The sequence below is a fragment of the Misgurnus anguillicaudatus genome, unplaced genomic scaffold (assembly GCF_027580225.2).
Source record: "Misgurnus anguillicaudatus unplaced genomic scaffold, ASM2758022v2 HiC_scaffold_33, whole genome shotgun sequence".
Classification (NCBI taxonomy): domain Eukaryota; kingdom Metazoa; phylum Chordata; class Actinopteri; order Cypriniformes; family Cobitidae; genus Misgurnus; species Misgurnus anguillicaudatus.
In genome coordinates, this window is record NW_027395283.1 from 6,234,207 (window position 1) to 6,258,644 (window position 24,438).

General features: G+C 40.0%; 1 protein-coding gene across 2 annotated transcripts in view; it reads left to right on the forward strand.

The window, feature by feature from the left end:
* Positions 1 to 18,371, forward strand: part of LOC129437197 (protein NLRC3-like) — a 40,264-nt gene extending 21,893 nt beyond the window's left edge. For both annotated transcript variants that reach the window (XM_073865834.1, XM_073865835.1), the window contains exon 9: positions 17,938 to 18,371. In XM_073865834.1, coding sequence (XP_073721935.1) covers positions 17,938 to 18,115 — 178 coding nt within the window. In that variant the 3' untranslated portion in view covers positions 18,116 to 18,371. The remainder of the gene's footprint in view (positions 1 to 17,937) is intronic.
* Positions 18,372 to 24,438: the final 6,067 nt, after the last annotated feature.

Consider the following 24,438-nt stretch of genomic DNA (forward strand, 5'->3'; position numbering starts at 1 on the left):
TCACATAAACACATATATTTTAAACACAAAATTGTGTTAACACATAAACACATATATTTTAAACACTTACTTGTGTTATCAAATAAACATATACCTTTTAAACACCAAATTGTGTTATCACATAAAGGTGTATCACACAAATCAATAAGGGGTTTGTCTGAAGTAGTTTCATTATTTATAGGTGTGGTTTGGGCGTAACGTCAAATAAACCAATCAGAACGCTATCCAACATTCCCTTTAAACGCAAGTGCGCAAGTTCCATGGCGGGTTGCTATTATTATGACGGATTTACCAGGCACACGCCAGGAGCGGTTCACAGCCGAGGAGACCCGCGTTCTTGTAAGAGCAGTCAAAGACAGAGAAGTTGTTTTGAATGGGGATGGGAGAAACCCGCCCAAATCAGCGTCGGTTAAACAGGCGTGAGAGGAAATATAGCCACAATTGTCTCATCAGCTGGCATCCCCAGGACGTTGCGCCGCAAGCGCTACAATGATGTCAGTAGACGGGGGAATCCCAAGCTTGCCAGCATAAATCGGGTACGCCGTGTAACAGGAGATGGATTTGCCGCCACACATGACCTGACGCCAGCAGAGGACATCGCTGTGTCCACCCTCACCGCTGAAAGTGTTAAAGGCGGTTTGGGGGCTTTGAAATCGGACCCAAGAAATGCAAGCAAGGTCCAACCCCAAAGTACACTTACAAATCGAGTTCACATACATTAAGATTTCTTATGAAAACATTGTAATTATTATTTACATAAAATAAACGTAATACAGCCACACAACAAACTTATGACTACTACTTCCTGCTTTGCTACTGTTCGGACACTTTTACTTGCGCTCTGTGCTTTGCGCTTTTTGCTTTTTCGCTTTTATCTTTTGATTCAACTACCAGCAGTTCAGCACAGTGCTCAAACTAAACAATTGGGCTCTCAAACTAAAACTACAAATTCCTGGAACTATATTGATATTTGGAATATTCAACAACTTGGGGTTTCTATCATAGCGGTCTACCAGTCTGCTATTGCCGGCAGCTGACAATCCTAAAACAGGACAACACAGCTGCCCACACTCAAACAGAAGAAAATAAGAAAAAATGCCTTCTTTTGGATCTCACTCCACCTGCTGCTCAAACTGCCACAGACTTTTACAAAACATTGCGGTTCTCGAAACAAAGTTACTTGTGGTACTGCTGACCCTGCCAGAACATACAGCGGAGCTTCATCGTGGTCCTTCTCAACATAAAGCTGGTGAGTCCTGTGAACCTAATGCTTTTAAACAGGTCATAGTGAGCTCAGAGAAACCTAAAGTAATTGAAGACACAAACCGATGGCATAAACAGGGTGCGAGACCCAAAAGTGCTCTAGACATTAGACTGTCACGAGTGTCACAAATTGCTGCATTAGCATCATCTACCCCAGATATGGGTACAACTCGAGTAGCCAATATTGGTATTCTACCACCCCCTGTACAGCTTGAAAATAGATTTGAAGCACTAATGAGTTTGGGTGAAGAATCCCCAAATGTTAATGGACACAGATCACATCAGTCAGTAGCTTACAGAGCTAACAGACGCTCAATATCATACAGGCAGCGGCGCTCCGCTCAGACAGCAGCCGAGCCAAGCACGCTGATAGTGGGTGACAATATTATCAGAAACTTTGAAAGCAAGGCTACCCGTACATACTGTTTTCCTCGGGCAACGGTTTCTGATGTTAACAAGGAACTTTGCAACATTCTGATGAAACATAAGTCTGTCAGTCGGATTGTCATACATGTGGGAAAGAATGATATTCGGAAAGAGCAGTCTGAGCTCCTTAAGGTGGATTTCAATGAACTTTTTGAAACACTTGCAAGACTGAAAGTTCAATCTTTCATCAGTGGACCTCTCCCAGCCCAGGGAACAAATATGTTTTCTCGGCTACTAAGTTTAAATTCATGGCTGCAAAAAACATGCACCATGAGAGGACTGAATTACATTGACAATTTCAATATCTTCTGGAGCCAAAGGCAACTTTTTAACACAGATGGTATCCACCCAAACAAACTAGGTGCTAGGTTGCTTAAAGACAATATCTTTTTCTCCATGCATCATCCATCAGCTGAGTGTGCCATTCCACTACTGAACAGCGGAAATGACCACAGGATTTTACACCAGCACCTGGATGGACATTCAGATGACAAGGATAAAACTCTGCAGTCACAACAACTACTGTTCACAGACACAGCTCAGGCTGAGCCCTGCCCACAGACCTCGCTACAGCTGGATTGTGAATCAACACCCAAGGACGTTTCTGTTGATAATGACCCGAGGAATGATAACACTCCCTCCCAGCCTTCAGGAACACCAGAATCACAGCTGATGTCGTCACACTCTCTCTCCCTCTCTCCAACATCACCACTTCTGGGCTTTTCAGAGAAAATGGAGAAACTGGTATCTGCTGGAACAAAGCTCTCCCACTCTATTGCTGCGAGTCCCCAAATATCAACCAAGAAACGGCGGGCTCCTCAGCCACCAAAGCCTTCAGGCCCAGCCCGCCCTCCCCCTCCATCTGAGAGAGCACTCCGACCTCTGCCTCAACATCAGGGATCACACCAGCCCTCATCTGCAAACAGCACTGGTAACTGATGTGTGTTGGGTTCCTGCTACGTCAGCAGTAACAATCATAAATATTTTAAGAACAAGCGGATGCCCGATGTCCCTTTAGCTTTCCCTATCTCTGTCCTGACATGTGATAGAAAGATGAAGGCCGTCTCCAGCCGCACAGCAATTCTATCTAATCTACTGCCTATTATACGTCATTCTGAGATTGATACAGTGCCAAAACCAGTTACTGTTAAGTTAGCACTTCTAAACATCCGTTCACTAAAGAACAAATCCTTTTTAGTTAATGATCTTATTGTGGTGTGATTTATATTATGTTGTAATTGGCTCTTTAAGAGAGGCATCTGGGAGGAGTTTAAGGGAACAGTTCAAGGAAATGATGTGTAACGGAATGGGGAGGAGAGAAATAAAAAGTTAGCAACTGTGTTAACACGAGGTGGGCTTGCTCTATGTTATTTACGAACACGACATGGTGTCAGAAGTGTTGTGATAGCGTTGCGACGTGAGAAGAGCAAATAGCAGTGTTGGAAACGAATGCGTGCAGCATGAGCGAGGATGAAGCGGGTCCCGCGATAGCGGCGCAGCAACAAATCCAGCCGAGAGCAAATGTGCCTCCGAGCGCCACCTTCACAATTCAGCCTCCGGAGCCGTTTAATTTCGCAAAACCTTAAGAGTGGGAGAAGTGGATACAGCGGTTTGAAAGATTTCGACAGGCCAGTAATCTACATGTCAGCTCACAAGCGAATCAGGTGAACACGTTAATATACTGCATGGGAGATGAGGCAGATGATGTGTTAAGAGGACAGACTCTAACCGAAGCGCAACGGCAGGAATACGAAACTGTTAAAGAGACATTCAACAGATTTTTTGTGCCCAAAAAGAACGTAATCTACGAACGAGCTAGATTCAATCAAAGAGTGCAGCAGCCTGATGAATCGGTTGATAACTTTATAACAGCCCTGTATGCTCTTGCAGAAAACTGTAATTATGGTGCCCTTCATGATGAACTGCTCAGGGATAGACTTGTAGTTGGTCTAAGAGACAGTACGTTATCTGAGCGGATGCAGCTGGACAGAGACCTCACTCTTGAGAAAGCTATCAATATGGCACGACAGTCTGAAATTATAAAAAAACAGCAGACTGATTTGAGAGGTGAGTCAAAAGGCGGAGTTGAAATTGATGCAGTGGCTGCAAAAATGAATAAAATTACTGCAAACCAGAGACCATTTAAATTCAAAAACTCTAGTTTTCCCAAACACGTGTCAACTTCATTTATGCACAAAAATGACAAAAGGCCCTGTCAAAGATGTGGTAAAGCACAGGGTCATGGAAAATGGCAATGCCCAGCCAAAGAGGTTTTATGCCACACGTGCGGGAAAAAAGGGCACTACAGCAAAGTGTGTAAAACTGCCAAAACAGTGCATGCTATCAATGCAGAGGAGTGCAGTGCGTCATCTGAGCCCTGGTTTTTAGGCACAGTAGATACAGGTCAGGATGCTTGGGCTGTGGAGCTGTCCATTAGAGACTGTAAAGTAAAATTTAAAATCGACACAGGTGCTGATGTTACAGTCATTCCAGAGTCTACATTCAGAGATATAACAAAAGGGGCCTTGAAACTGGAAAATGCAGACAAACCATTACTGGGGCCAGGTGGCAGTCCACTGTCGGTAATCGGGATGTCGCACGAGTCCCTCAGCAAAGCTAACAGTGCAAGAAAATGTGTATGTAGTTAAGGATCTGCACACAGCACTTCTAGGACGGCCAGCCATCGTAAAGCTTAACCTTATTGCACGGCTCAACAGTGTGGATTCTGACATGCTCAAAAGAATGTACCCAAAGTTGTGTGAGGGCCTAGGTATGGTACGCCAGCCCTACACCATTAAGCTTAAACCAGATGTGACTCCGTTCTCCCTAACAACCCCTAGGAGAGTTCCACTTCCTTTACTGGGAAAAGTTAAAAAGGAGTTAGAGCGCATGGAGAAGCAAGCTGCTAGGTACAACAAGTGTCATCGCGCTAGACAACTCAGTCATCTTTCCTCAGGTCAGAGGGTTTGGATCACTGATAATAAGACTGAAGATACTGTGGTAGCTTCACATTCAGCTCCTCGTTCTTACTTAGTGGAAAGCCCTCAAGGCACTATCAGACGGAACAGACGCCATCTTGTTCCTATGCCACATAATGAATCAAGTGCTGAAAGTGTTTTAAACACTTGTGATCAATCAAAGGAGGTGGAGGACGCTGTGGAATCATCAACAACTCAAGTAGTTCAGACGCCTGGAACATACAGAACAAGGTCTGGTAGACCTGTAATACCGCCAAAGAGACTAGACCTGTGAGATACTGTGGGTCTTCACATAATGTGTGTTGCGATAAAGTAGACAAAAGTTCAATGGTGTAAACACGAGTTCATTTATTGGTAATAGGTTAAGGGGTATGTTCAAAAATAATAATAGAGCTTATTGATAGTCATGTTATTGGCTTACTGTTCTAAATATTCTTGGAAGGGGAGATGTGGTGTGATTTATATTATGTTGTAATGGGCTCTTTAAGAGAGGCATCTGGGAGGAGTTTAAGGGAACAGTTCAAGGAAATGATGTGTAATGGAATGGGGAGGAGAGAAATAAAAAGTTAGCAACTGTGTTAACACGAGGTGGGCTTGCTCTCTGTTATTTACGAACACGACACTTATCACCACTAACAACCTGGACTTTATGTTTCTAAATGAAACCTGGTTAGATGACAGCTGCAGTGCTACAGTCCTCAATGAATCAGCCCCACCCAACTTTACCTTTATAAGTGTCTGTAGAGCTGTTAGAAGGGGCGGAGGAATAGCTGCTTTATTCAAAGATGCCTTTCAATGCAAGCAAGTGTTACTTGGTGATTACCAGTCTTTTGAATTTTTGTGTATTGCTCTAAAAGGTACACCACGCATTCTGTTTACAATTATTTATAGACCTCCCAAATACACCTCAGCATTTGTTGATGAATTCACAGAACTTTTATCAACAATTTCCTCTGAATTTGATTATTTTGTTATTGCTGGAGATTTCAATATTCATATAGACAATTCAGAAAACAATACTGCGATTGAACTGTTAAATGTTTTAAACACTTTTGATCTGACCCAGCACGTGCAAGGTCCTACACACAATCGGGGACACACTCTTGATCTGCTCATTAGCAAGGAGATCAGGTCATGACAGTACCCTCCCCCTAAGGGCGGATACTAGACACCCTCAGGAGGAGACACTAAACACAGGACCTAAAATGGGACAAAAACCAGGAAAACAAAGAAACCAAAACCAATGGTAAACAAGACAACATAGTCACAGGGTTGGGATGGGCTAACAAAAACAAAATACAAGGAAGAGGAGGGGGAGTAACAGTAAAGTTTGTATGGTGAGAATCAGTTTGTGTCCTAACAGTTTTATGAGTCTTTTTGGTGGTACTGGTGACAGATGGAGAAGTCCGGGGGGAAGAACGAGAGTTCATGACAACGGGAGGTGGCTGACGTGGGAACACAGGGGGCACAGGAAGCACAGGGGACTCAGGAACAATAGGAGGAACAGAGAGCACAGGGGCACAGGAAACGAAGACTGAAACGGACAACACTGTTCAGATCCGCCGGAAAGGGCGGATTCCTCCACGTCTATCGACTCTGGACGCGCCGGCGACTCTGGACGCGCCGGCGACTCTGGACGCGCCGGCGACTCTGGACGCGCCGGCGACTCTGGAAACTTGGGGGAAGTAGATGGTACTGGTTGCACGGGAGAGGTGTTCTTCCTCCTCGTCTTCCGTCTAGGACGAGGAGCGGAAAGCGCCGGAGGAGTGGGAGACAGTACGGCCGGACCACCCAACTCCGTGGATGAACCACCCGACGCCGAGTCCCAGGAGGCATGTCTCTCACGTTTCCCCCTGAGACTGTGGGGTGGACAGGACACCGGTGGCATAGACAAGAAGGGCCTGTCTGAAGAAAACACTCCCACTCGCCGACGCTCCGGGATGGTTGCCAGAGGGGCTGGAAAAGAGGTCCTTCCTCCCTGGAATGCCCCTCTGGCCGTGGCACCTCTCCACGCGTTGCTTCCCCTGCGTCGAACCAGTCTTGTCCCACGGAAAGCCGCGTAGTCGATATTGGGGTTCAGGTCCATAGTCCGCTGGGTTTAGTTTTGGCGTCCTGAGGGCGTCTAGTATCCGCCCTTAGGGGGAGGGTACTGTCATGACCTGATCTCTCGGTTTCTTGTCTTATCCGAGTTTGAGAGAGATTAGGTTGTGACAGTACGTGTCTGCCCTGAGAGAGTTGTGTGACAGGCCCTTCCGTGGTCCACGTTTCTCTCAGGGTTCGTGAATTGTTTCCCGCTCCCTTATGTTTGATTAAGCTACAGGTGTATGTTGTTAGTACTCCCTATTTAATACCCTTCTGTCCTGTCCTCCGGGCGTTGGTATTCTGTCACGACTGGGAAACAAAGGAGACGAGGAAAACCCAAACGCAGACTAAAATAAAGAATACTTTAATATGTACAAACACACAGAACCAAAACACCCACGAGGGGGTAAAACATACAATAAACAGACACGAGAACTAACTAACTACATAAACACTGAGAACGCTAAACTACATAAACTTACACAGGATATCAGGAACAGGAAACATTCAGGGAAACTTGCAGGAAACACAGAAGAATACCAACGCACGGAGGACAGGACAGAAGGGTATTAAATAGGGAGTACTAACAACATACACCTGTAGCTTAATCAAACATAAGGGAGCGGGAAACAATTCACGAACCCTGAGAGAAACGTGGACCACGGAAGGGCCTGTCACACAACTCTCTCAGGGCAGACACGTACTGTCACAACCTAATCTCTCTCAAACTCGGATAAGACAAGAAACCGAGAGATCAGGTCATGACACATTATAGCATCTATAAGGACAGTCTTCGTGCTTTCAATGTAGAACTTGGCACAGCTAGACAGACCTTCTTTTCAAACATAAACAAAAACATAAACAACACACACACTCTTTTTGCTACTGTAGAGAGACTAACAAACCCCCCAAATCAAATTCCTAGTGAAATGCTCTCTGACAACAAATGCAATGAGTTTGCAACCTTTTTCTCTGAGAAGATCAGTAATATCAGAATGACGGCCTCATATTGTACTGTGGTCAGTCAGATATCATTGCAACAACCTCAGAAATTAGTCATTCTCTCAGAATTTGACATAATTGATATAAAAACCTTGGAAGAAACAGTACAACATCTTAAAGCATCAACTAGCAGCCTTGACACGCTCCCCACATCTTTTCTCAAAAAGGTACTTAACTGCTTAGAAACTGACCTCTTAAAAATAGTAAATACCTCTCTGATCACAGGCACCTTTACAGAGTTATTAAAAACAGCAGTTGTTAAGCCTATCCTAAACAAGAGTAACCTAGACAAAACCATACTTAGCAACTACAGACCAATCTCAAATCTTCCGTTTATAGGCAAGATCATTGAAAAGGTTGTTTTTAATCAGCTGAACAAATTCTTAAACTCAAATGGCTATCTGGACAACTTTCAATCTGGTTTCCGTCAGCATCACAGCACAGAGACAGTGCTCATAAAGATAATAAATGATATTCGCTTAAACTCTGATTCAGGTAAAATATCAGTGCTGGTGCTACTAGATCTTAGTGCTGCCTTTGACACAGTAGATCACACCATACTCTTACATAGACTGGAAAACTGGGTAGGGCTCTCTGGGATGGTCCTCAAATGGTTTAAATCATACCTACAAGGAAGAGGTTACTATGTAAACATAGGTAACCATAAATCTAAGTGGACATCCATGACATGTGGAGTCCCACAGGGTTCAATTCTTGCACCGCTTCTGTTTAATTTGTATATGTGACCAGTCACGGAAAGTAGGGACACAAGTCGGATCTGGGGCATTTTGAGTTATTCATAGATTCTGAAAGTGCAGATTCTAAGCTTTCCAACGATGTGTAACACATGGAAATCTGATAAGATTTGGAGAAGTTGTGGCCGTTTGAATGTAACACATTCAAGAAAGAGAATGCTGAGAAATTTGAGAAAGAAAAAAGTTAACACTTTCCCCTTTCCCTGGCTGGAGAGACAATAGGGCTCATTTACATCTAATTTAGCTAAGCCATACCCCCTGTAAAGCCGTTTTGAGATGCAGAGGTTCTAGCAGCATAAGTAGTATTTTATTACAGAAGTCCGAATGACAAAATGCAAAAATAAACAGGACTTTTAACGTTACCTTTGCGGGGATCACAAGTCGAATCCAGTCTGTTTCAGATGTGTGAATCATCCAATGATTTTTGTCCACAAATGCGTATAATCCGTGAAATATAGATATATATAGTCCATTTCGCATGAACTTCTGGTAATACAATATAATATACAATCTGGGGACTATTTACATCGTAACATGTAAGGGTATATCAGATTACACTCCGGTATTTACGTTCCGTTAAACACATGAACCCGCCTTCAAAGTTTGTATTTAAAATAATAGATAATCCAAAAACAGCACCGTCGAAAACGTGAAGTCCTTAAGAGATGTTACCAATCGCTCGCTCGTTCCTCTATCAGCCAATGACTTCATGGAAAATATTGATAGACAAAACATGTAGCCAATTATATAAAGAATACAACGATCTCTGTGTAACTTCTGTGTGTTTGGACAAATAACAGTCAGCCGCGTCACTGACTTTATGGGGCGCTGCAGTCGGATGACGTCAAAGTACCGCGAGAGCGAGTCGAAATTAAACTACTCCGTAAGATTTCTTAAAGAGCTCTCGCGGTACTTTGACGTCATCCGACTGCGGCGCCCCATAAAGTCAGTGACGCGGCAACTAAGCAAACATATCTTAAGGGACAGAGCAGCCACGTCACTACAGTCACGTGACTTCTCGCTCGAGCCGGAAGAGAAGACAATGCTGAATAAAGTCGTAATTCTTGCTATTTTTGGACCAAACTGTATTTTTGATGCATCAACACAATTTTACTGACCCACTGATGTCACATGGACTACTTTGATAATGTTTTTATTACCTTTCTGGACATGGAAACCGTACATAGATTTTCAAAGGAGGAGACAGAAAGCTCTCGGACTAAATCTAATGTTAAAACATCTTAAACTGTGTTCCGAAGATGAACGGAGGTCTTCCGAGTTTAGAACGACGTAATGGTAAGTCATTAATGACATTATTTTCAGTTTTGGGCGAACTATCCTTATTCAGTAGTCACGCTGTTCCCTTTGGGGCGGAGGCGAAAACACAAGCTTATCCAGTATGTAAATATACACACAGACAATGACGCCCCCCGCTGCACGCTAGAATCTCCGGAAAAACAAGCCTATTTTAACCGCAAAATGTACGCTTTTAAATATACAAAAACTGCTATCTCAAACATGGAGAGGCTTCTTCGTGATCTCAACTAACAGATTCTGCAATAAAACGAAAATCACAAATTTTGAAAAAAAAACGTTGTTTCTCATTTTCTCGAAACTTGTGCTGCCGACTTGTGTCCCTGGTTTCCGTGACGGGTCACATATGCTCCCACTTGGTCAAATAATGAAAAAGAACCAAATTGCTTACCACAGCTATGCAGATGACACCCAGATATACTTAGCCCTGTCACCCAATGACTACAGCCCCATTGACTCTCTATTCAATTCAATTCAATTTTATTTATATAGCGCTTTTCACAATTTGGTAATTGTATCAAAGCAGCTTTACATAGTAGATGCAGCGAAAAGCACAGAAAATCGACAGATAGCACAACATAATAAACGATAGCACAAGCAGTTAAATTTGCTGCGGCTATAAATCAACATTATAAGCAAACGTATTACTAATGTAACGTATAGAAGTTAAGCCCAAAAAGGCTGCCTCCCCGGGTTGAAAAACCCCCTAGGAGAAAAAAAACCCGGAATTTTAGCCGGGGAATTAAAAAAAGTCATAGGAGGAAAAAACCCTTGGGAGATATATATATATACACATTGAAACGAAAGGAGATTAAGCGGAGATTAAGCGGGTTCTGCCGGTGGTCTTTGGTCAGGCATCAGCTGGACATCACGTTGAAGAACAGCTAGTAGATCAGTTGTGTGCCGACTTTCAAATGTACCAGAACTGGATCTGTTTGTCTCGTCCTCGGGATCAGGGACGAGACAGGGAGAGAGAAACAAAATCTTATTAGCGTAGGGGCCGTTCACATAGAAAACAAGTGTCACACAGTAATGTGGTTTTAGTCAGCTCGGTTCCGGACAGGCTAACTATTGCTGGTTAAGTGTATTACATATAGTTGATGATTTTAGAAACGGAAACAGAACTCGTTTGACTAAGGCCAGAGGCCCCACTGCCGTCGTTAATGCTAACGTACAGTGGCAAACTGTTCTGTATGACATACTATTTTTAAGGTCATGGGAAAAGGCCAAAATCGCAAACCGACCATATTTGGCAGTTAAGACTCAATCGACAACCATTTCAAAGTTTCAGCATATTACTAAAGAGTATTAATGAGATTTACCATGCTTTGAAGTGTTGACGAAAAAAGGTTTTAATTTATTCATTAATTTTTTATTTATTAGGTTGTACAAGCTAGCTATTAGGAGATAAGTACCATTGTTAAAACAACTATGTGAATGCCTTGTTAAAGAGAAAAGTTTTAAGTCTAGATTTAAAGTTATCTACTGTATCTGATTTTCCGACGTCGGTTGGTAAATCATTCCATAGCTTAGGGGCTAAGTAGGAAAAGGATCTGCCACCTTTAGACACTTTTGATATTTTAGGGATAATTAAGAGGCCAGAATTTTGTGACCGCAATGCACGTGATGGATTGTATTCTGATAATAATTCTCTAAGATATAAGGGTGCTAGGCCATTTAAAGCTTTGTAGGTGATTAGTAATATTTTAAATTGTATACGATATTTAACTGGTAGCCAGTGTAAAGATGCCAGAATTGGGCTTATGCGGTCATACTTCTTAGTTCGAGTAAGAACTCTTGCAGAAGCGTTTTGAACTAGCTGAAGCTTGTTGACCTGTTTTGCATGGCATCCTCCGAGTAACGAGTTACAATAGTCTATTCTAGAGGTCATAAAAGCATGGATAAGCTTCTCTGCATCTGATGCAGACAACATATGGCGTATTTTTGAGATATTTCTGAGGTGGAGGAATGCTGTGCGGCCAGACATTGGAGATATGGCTGTCGAAGGATAAACTGCTGTCGAACATCACACCTAAATTCTTAACCGTGGAGGTTGGCACCACAGTGCAGCCATCTATGGGCAACTTGTAATCTGTCATATTATATTTGTAGCGATTCGGTTCGATAACAAGTATCTCTGTCTTATTGGAGTTTAGCATAAGAAAGTTATGTGACATCCAGTCACTTATATCGCTGATGCAGTCTGATAGCTTAGAAAAATTTTGTGTTTCGCTAGGATGTGAGGAGATGTAAAGCTGTGTGTCATCCGCATAGCAGTGAAAACTTATGTTATGATTCCTGATAATGTCTCCTAGAGGTAACATATATTACGAGATCAGGATAGGACCTAGAACTGATCCCTGCAGTACGCCGTATTTAACCAGGGAGTGATGTGACTCCTCCTCATTTACATAAACAAAGTGATAGCGATTGGTTAGATACGATCTGAACCAAGCTAGCGCCTGACCACTGATGCCAACATAGTTTTCTAGCCTATTAAGTAAGATTGTGTGATCTATTGTGTCAAAGGCTGCACTAAGGTCTAATAATATAAGGAGTGATATTTCGCCACGGTCGGATGTTAGGAGAAGGTCATTTGTAACTCTAAGCAGCGCTGTCTCTGTGCTATGGTGGGGCCTGAATCCTGATTGGAACTTTTCATACGTACTATTATTTCCTAAAAATGTGCGTAGCTGGCTTGCCACTACCTTTTCTAATATTTTGGAAAGAAAAGGGAGATTTGAGATTGGTCTAAAGTTATTAAGCTCTCCCTGATCAAGGTTTGGTTTTTTAATGAGCGGTCTAATAACTGCTAGTTTGAAAGCTGTTGGAACGTATCCTAATTCTAGTGATGAGTTAAAGACATTTAGTACTGGTTTAGACATTATAGGGAATACCTCTTTGAGTAATTTTGTGGGAACAGGGTCCAATATACAGGACGATGATTTGGATGACGCTACTAATTTAGATAGCTCTTCTATTGTAGTAGGTTTAAATGACTCAAGATGTTCGTATGGTAGGCAAGCGTTAAATATATTACTGGGTAGAGTGGTGGCTGCTTGGGTACCTACAATGTTTTCCCTAATAATCATAATTTTCTTAGTAAAGAAGTTCATGAAGTCGTTACAATTGTGTGGGAGTTTATTAGTGGGTTCTGTTTGTTCTTTATTTCTAGTCAGTTTCGCAACTGTGCTAAAGAGGAAGCGAGGGTTATTATGATTTTCTTTAATAAGATTGCTGAGAAACGTAGATCTGGCGATTTTTATAGCCTGTCTGTAGTGTTTAACACTCTCTTTCCATGCTGCACGCCATACCTCTAACTTTGTGCTTCTATAATTTCTTTCCATTTTTCTAGCAGCCTTTTTTAGGGCAGCGGTATGATGGTCGTACCATGGAGCTGGCGTTTTTTCTTTGATTCTCTTTTTTCGAATTGGAGCTACGGCATCCAATGTGTTAGAACAAATACTGTTCAGGTTTTCTATTACAATATCTAGATCTTCAGGGTTATCTGCTACATGTTTCATTTGGGACAGGTCTGGAAGAGTGCTAATAAAGTTATCTTTAGTGGTGGAAATTATTGTTCTGGCTAGTCGGTAGCGTATTGTGGATCGAGTGATCCTATCTAGAAGTACCGTGTATGAGACAAGGCAATGGTCTGAAACTGCATCGCTCTGAGGTGATATCTCGATTTCATTAATATTGAGCCCGAGTGACAGAATTAAGTCTAATGTGTGCCTACGAGTATGCGTGGGCCCTGTCACGTTTTGTCTTATATCGAGAGAATTTAGAATGTCCATAAACGCTAATCCTAATGTATCTGTTGGGTTATCAACGTGTATATTAAAGTCACCAACGATAAGAGCTTTATCTACAGTGACTACGAGGTCAGACAGGAAATTTGATATTTCTTTAAGAAAATCTACATGATGCCCCGGAGGTCTATAGATTGTAGCAAGGACAAAAGAGAGCTGTTTATGGTTACGATTAGTTATTTCCATATTTAATAGCATTATTTCAAATGAATTAAATTTTAGTTCGGATTTATGAGGTACTTTTAAAAAAATTTTGTATATTGTAGCTACACCACCCCCTCTCCCCTTTAAACGCGGTTCATGTTTATAATAGTAGTCTTGTGGGGTGGATTCGTTTAAACTAATGTAATCGTCTGCTTTAAGCCAGGTTTCTGTTAAAGAGAGTGCATCTAAGTTTTGGTCAGTAATTATTTCATTGACAATGGGTTCTTTATTGGTAAGCGATCTAATGTTAAGAAGGCCGAATTTTAACATTCGAGGTTCATCTGTAAACGTATTGTTTTCTAATTTTATGTTAGTAAGATTTGTACGAGACGAGGTAAACGGTGCTCTGTATTCGTTTGTTCGAGGAACGCACACAGTTGAAATGTGTTGATACTCTGGTAAGATAGACTCTAAGTTATGGGATATATGTGATCTTGACATGTCAGAGCAACTAACAGATGGACGGGTAGGCCGATCTATCTGTTTCCTGACCTGGGCCCTGGTTAGTCAGACTGTATTAGAATTTAGAGTATTGGTCAGATTTCTAGAGAGTATAGTATTTCCTTCCGATGACGGATGAAGGCCATCTCTCTTTAGCAGGTCAGGTCTCCCCCTGAAGTGTTTCCAATTGTCTATAAACCCTACGTTATGCTGAGGGCACCATTTTGACATCCAGTGGTGAAGAGACACTAATCTGCTATAAGTTTCATCACCCCGGTAGGCGGGGAGGGGACCAGAGCATATTACATTATCTGACATTGTTTTTGCAATTTCACACACCTCTTTAATAGTATCTTTGGTGATCTCTGACTGGCGGAGTCTGGTGTCATTTGCGCCGGCATGAATAACAATTTTAGAAAACTTACGCTTAGCATTAGCCAGCACTTTAAGTTTGGATCTAATGTCTGACGATCTGGCTCCCGGTATACAGTCAACTATGGTGGCTGGTGCCTCAATGTTCACGTTCTTAAGTATCGAGTCTCCAATAACAAGGGCACCTTTAACAGATTTCTCAGCCGGTGTATTGCTTAGAATGTCGAATCTGTTAGAAATTACTAGGGGGGACTTCGATGGGCATCGAATATGACTACGCCGCCTGACAGTCACCCAGTTAGTCGGCCATGTTAACTCAGTTGCCGGAACCGAGCTATGTGTACTACCCGTTACCGTAGGCGCACCCGAAACAGTGTTTGAAACATTAACATTAGCATTAGCGGTCTTACTGTCCTCAACGAGCGTTCGGATGTGCGCTTCTAGTTCTGCAACCTTCTCCGTCAGCCTTACTACTTCAATACACTTAACACATGTAAACCCCTCTGTGCTGACGGAAGAAGCTAAACTGTACATGTGGCAAGCAGTGCAGGTTACAATGACAAGCGGAGTCTTACCGGTTTCATGCTGGGCGATGGCGTCTCTGTTCGCCTGAACGCGGTCCGTGAAGCTGCATCGAGACCGGTGCTCGCTCGCTGCCTGCCTCGGTCGTGTCCGGGTGCCAGGAGCCAGGGTGATGTGAGGCACGCTGTACCGCTTGGTGCTAATGCCGGGACACAACTCCTCCACAGCTTCTCGCTCTGGTGAGGAAAGGTCTGAAAAGCATATATCGGATGAGTCCGCCATTAGACCGAAAAGGAAGGCAGATTTACAGTAAACAAACAGTGAGGAAACGGTAAACAAACTTCAGCCGGCACGTTTGTTGATGCTAGCGGGCTATATGCTAACACTAAGTGTTTACCAGTGATAAATCGATTTAGTTATAAATACTGTTGAATAATCGTCACGCTAAAGTATTCCTAAGATGAACTAGTAAGTTATTTTATATAGATAGTAACAAGATAGTAAGAAAATAGGATTTGGATGATGAACTCGACGGAGCTCCGATAACAGTGTTTCCACTCTCTTGCGTCTCTCTCTTGCGTCTCTCTCTTGCGTATCACCACCAGGTGGTGACTGTAGATCAAACATGCAGTCTCTCTTTCATTTCTCTGCAAAGGCTTTAGTGGAGATGAGCACGTGGACCTGTGTGATAATAATTAGAGATGTAAATGCATTGATGAAATTAACTGTTGGATGCGTCAAAACTTCCTCCAGTTAAACAAAGACAAAACTGAAGTCATTGTATTTGGAAATAAAGATGAAACTCTTAAAGTTAACACATACCTTGACTCTAGGGGTCTAAAGACACAAAATAAAGGCAGAAATCTTGGTGTAATTTTAGAATCTGACCTTAATTTTAGTAGTCACGTGAAAGCGATAAGCAAATCAGCTTACTACCATCTCAGAAATATTGCCAGAATTAGATGTTTTGTCTCAAGACAGGACTTAGAGAAACTTGTTCATGCTTTCATCACCAGCAGGGTGGATTACTGCAATGGACTCCTTATGGGGATCCCCAAAAAGACCATTAGACAGCTGCAGCTAATACAAAACACTGCTGCCAGAATTCTGACCAGAACCAAACAATCTGAGCGCATCAGAGTCCTCAGGTCCTTACACTGGCTTCCTGTTACATATAGAATAGACTTTAAAGTATTGTTACTCGTTTATAAATCACTTCATGGCTTTATTATTTTTACATTTTCTTTTTTCACTTTTATATATTGTTTTCTCATTTCTATGTAAAGCACTTTGAATGACCTCTGTGTATGAAATGTGCTATACAAATAAACTTGCCTTGCCTTGCCTATGAAAATATTTTAATCATTATTTGCATGAGAATTTTTTAACGCAGCCACACAATAAATAAAAACTATCACTACAATGCTCACCACTATGATTTCTCTTATCTCATTTGTTAATATTTTTTATTGTAACAATTTATGATTTGCAAAAATAACTGTTGCATCTGTGTAGATTAGATAAGCAATGCGCGTTGTGCACGCTATACATTATGGTCAAGCATGCGCCCTTAAAATAGCATAATGAACTACGCGCAACGCGCCACTGACTTTAGACTAGTTTTTTCTGGTCAGTGGCGCAATTGTTTTTTGAAACTGCAAAATAGCATCAGGGATGGTTTGCGCCGGAACACGCCTCGTTTTTTGCGCTGAACCGCCCAGGGAGCACAAGTTCATTCCCTAGTTTGCCGACGTGCATAAAAACCCGCTGTGCGCCGGTGCAAAATACGAATGATACATGCGTCACTGACAAAGTCAATTGCGCTGGGTGCACGATAGGGCCCTATGTGTTCAACCTGACAGACTCCAGTCAATGTCTTTGAATATGATTTAATCACGGCCGAATCCTCCTCATCAGAAAGAATACAAGAGTTTATATAGAATAGATACATGACAAAGTCACATCATTTATCTCTAATATGATTTATTCTTCATATCTGCAATTCAGAAACTCCTCTCTGTTACCATGCAGACAAAACCAAATTTAACTTTCTTGATGACCTCAGCTTTAACAAGTCATGGAGTTAAAATTGAAATAATTTAACCACACGTACTTCCCTTTATTTCAAAACATTTTATTATCAAAAGCAAACAGTACAAATGTTCAAACCTGTAAGAAAAAGACATGTTAGTTATAATTAGTTATGATTCATTTCAATTTCCTTCACAATGTGCAACAAAACTCCTCTGTTAAAATGTCAGAAAATGTAGTTTGGTGTTTCTTTGATGAAATCTTTGCTGATATTATTGTGTATGAAGAGTTTTTCTCCTCGTCGTGTTGTTTTTATAAAGATGATTAAAAACATTGATCCATCATTGACACTGACACACACATTAATAATGTTTTTATAGATTGAGTGAAATTGATCTTTAAACACTGTAACATCTTTAAATGTAAGATCAGAGTTATGTTATCTCCAGCTGATATTCCTCCTGTAATAGAGGAAGATTTTTACATCAAATACCTGATGAGAATTACAAGTGTGAGTCATGAACTCAATACAGATTTATGAAGAAATGTTCATGTGGTTTAGGACATCTAACACTAATAGTCAGCTGTGTGATGAATTTATTTGACATTTAAACACACAGTGTCTCAGTTACTGAGGGATTGAAAGAGGAACATTACATGAAGAGGTGGAAGTTAGAGATTTGTGTCAAACTTTGTAGTTTTGCATCATTCACATAAAGTCTCTGTTCTCTACAGGTTGAGTCAGTGTGATATTACAGATGAAGGTTGTGTTGCTCTGACTTCAGCTCTGAGATCAAACCCATCACACCTGAGAGAACTGAAACTGTCTCGTAATAAACTCACACGTTCAGGAATGAAGCTGATCTCTGATCTAAAAGATGATCCACATTATAAACTACAGACAGTACTGTGAGTAGAGCTAATTTAAATAAATGTTTAAAGTAAACTCATGCAGTGTCATTTAAATCCTAGAATATAAATATTAGAAATAAATATAAATTGATCTGCTGCTGTTATAGGCTGTGTATCCTTTAAACCCAACAAACAGAAAATATGAAGTGTACATGAACAACACTTGATGCTTTGTCAGATCAACACAATAAGAATTCAACACAATGTCTGAGTCTGTTTACTAACTGTGATGTTGAGTTTGTTCACTCCAGGATTTAATACTGTGATCTTACTCTTCTTACACATTATATATGATGTTTGTTAATGGGGTTTGTTTGATAGGCCGACACCTTTATAGTTATGCACACTTGACTAGATGTTCAACTCTTTTTATAACAACTTGGTTTTTATTTCATGTTTTAAGCATTACTTATCAAATCATCAGAATACAGACAGAAATAACAACACAAACACAATATATACACAACAGATAAACACAAAGTACAGATGATAAATGATACAGATGAAGATTAGAAAAAAGAAGAGAAAGTCAACTCTTAAAATCTGATGGACACTTCACACAACTCTCTGTCGAGCTTTGACATTGATGCTGTTTCTCTTTATTTACACGACTGTCAACCTCCAGGACTTTTAAAATAAAGCATCACCTTCATTTTCTTACTGTTTGTGTGTGAACTCATAAAACTGTCAGTGTGTCATTATATTATACTACATACATATCAATACATTCATCTCTTACATTGACATCAAATATTCAGAGGAAATAGATGAAATGTGTTTTTGTAGTGTTGTAGCTCATGTGTATGTGATAAACAGATTGTTGACATGTTTATTATGTTGAAGATTTCATTTCTATCACTGACTGACAGCACTAATAGTTTGTTTTTCTATCTCTTCATCTGACACTGATGATGATCTCATATCTAATTGACTTTCTCTTTCATTTTCATTCAGGACTTTTCCACAGTTTACAGTAAAGATGTAAAGATTGTTTGATTGATCTTCAGTATGATCTGCTGGTGAATAAGAAGACACAATAGTGACATCACTTCCTCTTAACCGTATGAGTTGATTATTCAGTACAGGATCTGATCTGTGACTTTATTCAAATCTGACTTTGAAGTGTTGGAGGTAAATCTTCATCCTAACTCAGCTTCTGTCTACACATTTCCTATAAGAGCGATTTATCAGTCAGTGTAAGAGGAGCAAGAAATCTCATAGGATCATAAACTGAAGTAAATACTGACAAGATTCCTCTTCTTCTACACTGTTGGGGTTTTTAACTTCATCTTAAACTGAAATGTGTTCAAGTTCAGCACAACATTGAAGACTCGCAGCTCATTTATCTCTAAATCCAAATATTGGACGTCTTTGCTTTTGTCTTCTTCAGGATCTGACTGCAGGACTTTATGATGATTATGTGATCAATTACAAAAAACTTGAGACACTGAATGAAATGTAAATAAAATCACAAAGTTTAATAAAATGATAAACTTGACATTTCAGCTTTGGTCTATCGCTGTTGATTATCTGAGTCAAACTGCACCATCTAGTGGACAAACACAAACTTTATAATAAATTTACAATAAAACACAACACATTTTATGCCTAATTCAAAATAAATGTAAAAACAAAACAGTAAATTTATACTTAGTGAACAGTACATTAGCTCATTATTATAATTTGTAAATCTTGAGGTAAAATCCTGGGGCCTCATTTATCAACATTGCGTAGAAAATGTTCTATATTTGTATCTACGAATGAGGTTAAATCCTTATAACACATACTGGTTCACTTAATGCGCGAGGAATGACTAACAAAAGAAAACAAATCTGCATGAGAACATGTTACCAGTGAGTTTAATTACGTTGGGTACAGTATGAGAACACTACTAGAAATAAAAAGTGGTTTGACATTAAATTAAAAAACGCGTCACAGGACACCAACGTGAAATCAGTGCAAATGGAGGAGGACAGACAATGACAGAACTTTCCACCTTGGACAGCAGCATATAACCAGCATCAACGGCGCGATCTGAAACACGCTCCCGGCGGATGGATGATTTCCCAAGTCTTCCAATAACGCAAGATAAGTCATTGCACTGCATTGTCAGCGCTTCATTTATAGTGGTAGACACCAACTTGACGACAAATCACAAATAAATCATTAACTTCAACAATGGTTTGCTGTTACTATACACAAATCATTTTAGTACCTGCTTGTGGATAATAAATACACACTTCTTTACACACTGGGGATGATTCTGTGTAGTATCACTATTCTAGCACTAGATGCTCTGCGTACGGATACTCAGAGGTGTGCGTATATTTACACACATTTCTACGTATAAGTGCAATTTGATAAATTCCACACTTTGCGTAAAACTGTTCCTACGCACACTTTACGCACACTTCTGTGCGTACGCACGTTTGTTAAATGAGGCCCCTGAACTCCATCAAAGACGTCTGAACGTCAGGTGTTGTTCTAAAAATGACCGCTTGAGGCGCTTTGGAGGCGTTTATGTGCTTTGGTTGCTACAATACTAGCTATAGTATTTTTCAAGCTTGATATCATTGTTTGTCTCGTGAATATACAGCATAAATTGGTGACGAGGATAAAGTATGTGAGAGGAGGAAGACTAGATGAGTATAAAGCAGAAAATGAGTTCTGGGGTCCGTTCTTCGTACGTGGATTACTCAGTTAGCTGGATTTGATTGTTGATGATTTGGATTGATCTTGGATTATTTGGTTCTTCAAAGCTCATCCTAGAGTTGCTGTCATAGCAACCGGTCCATAAGATTAAACCTGCTCAGGAGCAGTCTTATTTCATGTAAACAAGATTAGTTTGTACCTTTTTAAGCGGATGTGATAAGGAAAGTCTGACGCAGTTGTGTATTCTCCATTATACGAGAAATACGAGAAGAGCTTTTCAAATTCAACACGTAATTAAAAAGGATCGATTAAATCTTTTAGCGATGTTATTTAAAAAATATATAATATAACAAATATTTTTTTCTGTACTTGTGCAACTTGTTTTTGTTTAACAGATTTGATTATCATTAAATGAATGACAAGACAAACATGCTGATCGCTTTCATTTTAAATTTATTTAAATTGTCATTAATAAAAACAGCAAACAATCATACCCAGCAGTAATATATGTTATAATATGTACAATAAAGAATATTACTCGGTGTGAAATAAGTTTCCTTTGAATAAACTCATCTCCGATATTAGTTTTGTCTTTAGATTGTCAAGTAGGCTCAAGGGTTCTTTTAGTAATTTCTATCTGTTATATAAACTCTGAATACAAAGATGTTGCCCTGTCCCTTTCCTGTGACAAAAATGACAATAACCAAATAAGTTTTTTGCACATATTTTCACATACACTGTAATAAATTTGCTGTAATTATGCAGCTGGTTGCCAGTAACTTACTGTTGAAGATAAAAACTGAAAATGTTTCATGTTCATTAAACTTTGAAAAAACTCTAGCCAGTAAATAATATGAATGTAAAATCTACAGTAAGTTACTGGCAGCTAGTTGCCAGTAATACTGTAATTTCTACAGAAATGTTTTAGAGTGTATATTTATCTTCTTTACTTCACTTTTCTGTGCAGACTCAGCAGATGCAGGACTTTCAGTTAATGTGGACTCCTGCTAATATTGTTGTAGTCAGAAATCAGTTATATAAGAATATGCAATTAAAGTAAACTTATTTAACCACTTGCATATAGTATCTCTAAAGGACTGTCATCTGAGAGGATTTCTTTACTGTCGTGTGCATTGCTCAGAAACAGTTGCACTTTATAATCTTTTGATGTAGAATAACATTTAAATTCTCTTACTGTACATCATACTTTATTTAACACATTCTTGAGAACTGCTGAAAGTGTTGGTGTATTATCCACAACTGCACAAAAGAGAGGAAAACACAATCTTATAATAAACTACAATTACAATTTTATTAATCAGAAATGAAACTGTTGCATTGGATGTGGGTTTAAGAAAGAGCAACTGCTCCAGAGATGATCTGTACAATCAATCAGTTTAGAGACATCACTCCTGCCAGCACATCACATGAAGATGCACGACTACCACCTGTTTTTATTCTGCTTTTTAAGTTGCTGTTACAAACAGACAAAATAGCATTGAACTGTTTTTAAAAGAGACTTAAAGTACTTTAGGAGCATCAAAGTTTAAATCAAGCATATAAAGATATCAAGATGATATTTTTACAGAATATTTTACATTATTTATGGTGATTTATGTACAAAAGTAGCTTTAACTGGGATTCAAATTCAGTGTCATAAAAAGTTCACAACCTTCCATCAATAGTTCTCAGACTGCAGGGGTTAAAAATGGGCGTGTTTATGGCCATTGTAACAACCGGCCAATCACAGCTTGGCTGATCAGTGTTTTTGCTATCAATATGCATTGACTTTTCTTGCAGTGCACGAACACGCAGTCATCTCAGATAATTAAATCCTGCCATACTAATCATCAACAGCAGTGGTGTTCAAAGAACCGGATAAGCGAGATATAATTAGCGAGATCTAAACATCTCAGATGTCTCATTTGATCGTGGATGTATTAAGCGAAGTACGAAGAACGGACCCCAGGACTCTTCTACTATAAACTCATGCTGTTGTAATAGATGCAGAATGAAGTTTATCAATGTCTTACTGAAATAGACAAAGACAGATGAAAGCAGATGTTGCTCTTTCAGTATTGATGATATCCCGAGCTATATGATCCCAAGTGGATTTCAGATTTGTCTTTTTTGGTCGACATACTGCATTATCTGAATGTGGATCTGCAGGGGAAGTTAAAGATGGTGCCGGCCTGGTGCAGTGTTTTCACATTGATCAACAAACTCAAAATGCATCTACAAAAGAGTTAACAGATTTTCCATCTTTGTTAAAGTGTACAAGCAGCAGAGGTTGTAAACAAGTGTACTGCACTGTATCCAACACTGCTTGAAAATCTCAAACAGAGTTTTGAGGACAGATTCTCATCAACACATTCACTGCTGAATCATTGTTTAAAAGTCCCTTTAGTGGAAGATAAAGCAGCATCTCAGCTTGAAATGATTGAACTTTCTGAGGATGACAGACTTAAACATGTTCTAAGGGAAGAAACTTTGGATTTTTGGAAATATCCCAATGTTAAAAGGCAGCACTAAAACTATTGTCTATGTTTGGGTCAACTTACATCTGTGAATCACTTTTTTCAACACCGAAACAAGTGAAATCAAAGCATGGCTCTGTCCTGACTAACACACATGTGAAAGAATTACTACGAACTGAATACAAGCCAGACTTATCAAAGATTGTGGAGTCAAGTAAAAAGGGAAAGGCTGATACAAACATTCAAATCCATGAAAACTATTGTGAATGTAATTACAAATTCTAATAAGCAATTAATTGTAATAGTAACAAGTCCTTGTGAGAGACATTTGTTGTGTGGCTCTTTGAAGTAAATGTTCCTTTTTTGGCTCATCATGCTGAAAAGGTTCACCACTCCTGGGGCCTCATTTATCCTCATTTATCGGGATTTATCAAACGTGCGCACGTGGTTCGTACGCACATCAGTAAGTAATCCTTGATGATAAATCCCACTTGTTCTTAAGCACCATGCTCGTGCACGTTCATAGTCATTTGCATTCCGAAACGCCTCCAATGAACCATATATGGTGACAACACCTCCCGTTATATGTCACGTGGTTGTGCTTTTTCCCTCATCGCAATAATGACAAAGAGAAATTTATATAATTTAATAAAAGAGGAATTTTACAGACACAGAAATTGAGTTAGGCTACTGGTGGATGAGGTTAAATCCTAATAACACATCCTGTTTGGTTTACTTAGTGCGGGAGGAATGACTAACAAAAGAAAACAAATCATGTTACCAGTGAGTTTAATTCCGTTGAATATGAGGAGAGAACACTTCCAAAAATAAAAGAGTGGTTTGACATTAAATAATCAGCAAAAAAAAATGCGTCACAGAACACCGACGTGAAACGAGTGCAACTGGAGGAGGACAGACAACTTTCCACCTTGGACAGCAGCATATACTGTATAACCAGCATCATTGACGTGATCTTTGAAAACGCGCTACCGGCGGAATGGATTATTTGCCAAGTCTTCCAATAACGCAAGATAAGCCATTGCACTGGGTCAAGCATTTGTCGGAGACTTCATTTATACAAATCACATGTAGAGCTTTCACAGATACAGATACATATCACAAATAAATCATTATACTTATTTGCTGTTACCATACTGACATTAATCATTTTTAACACCTGCTTGTGGATAAAAAA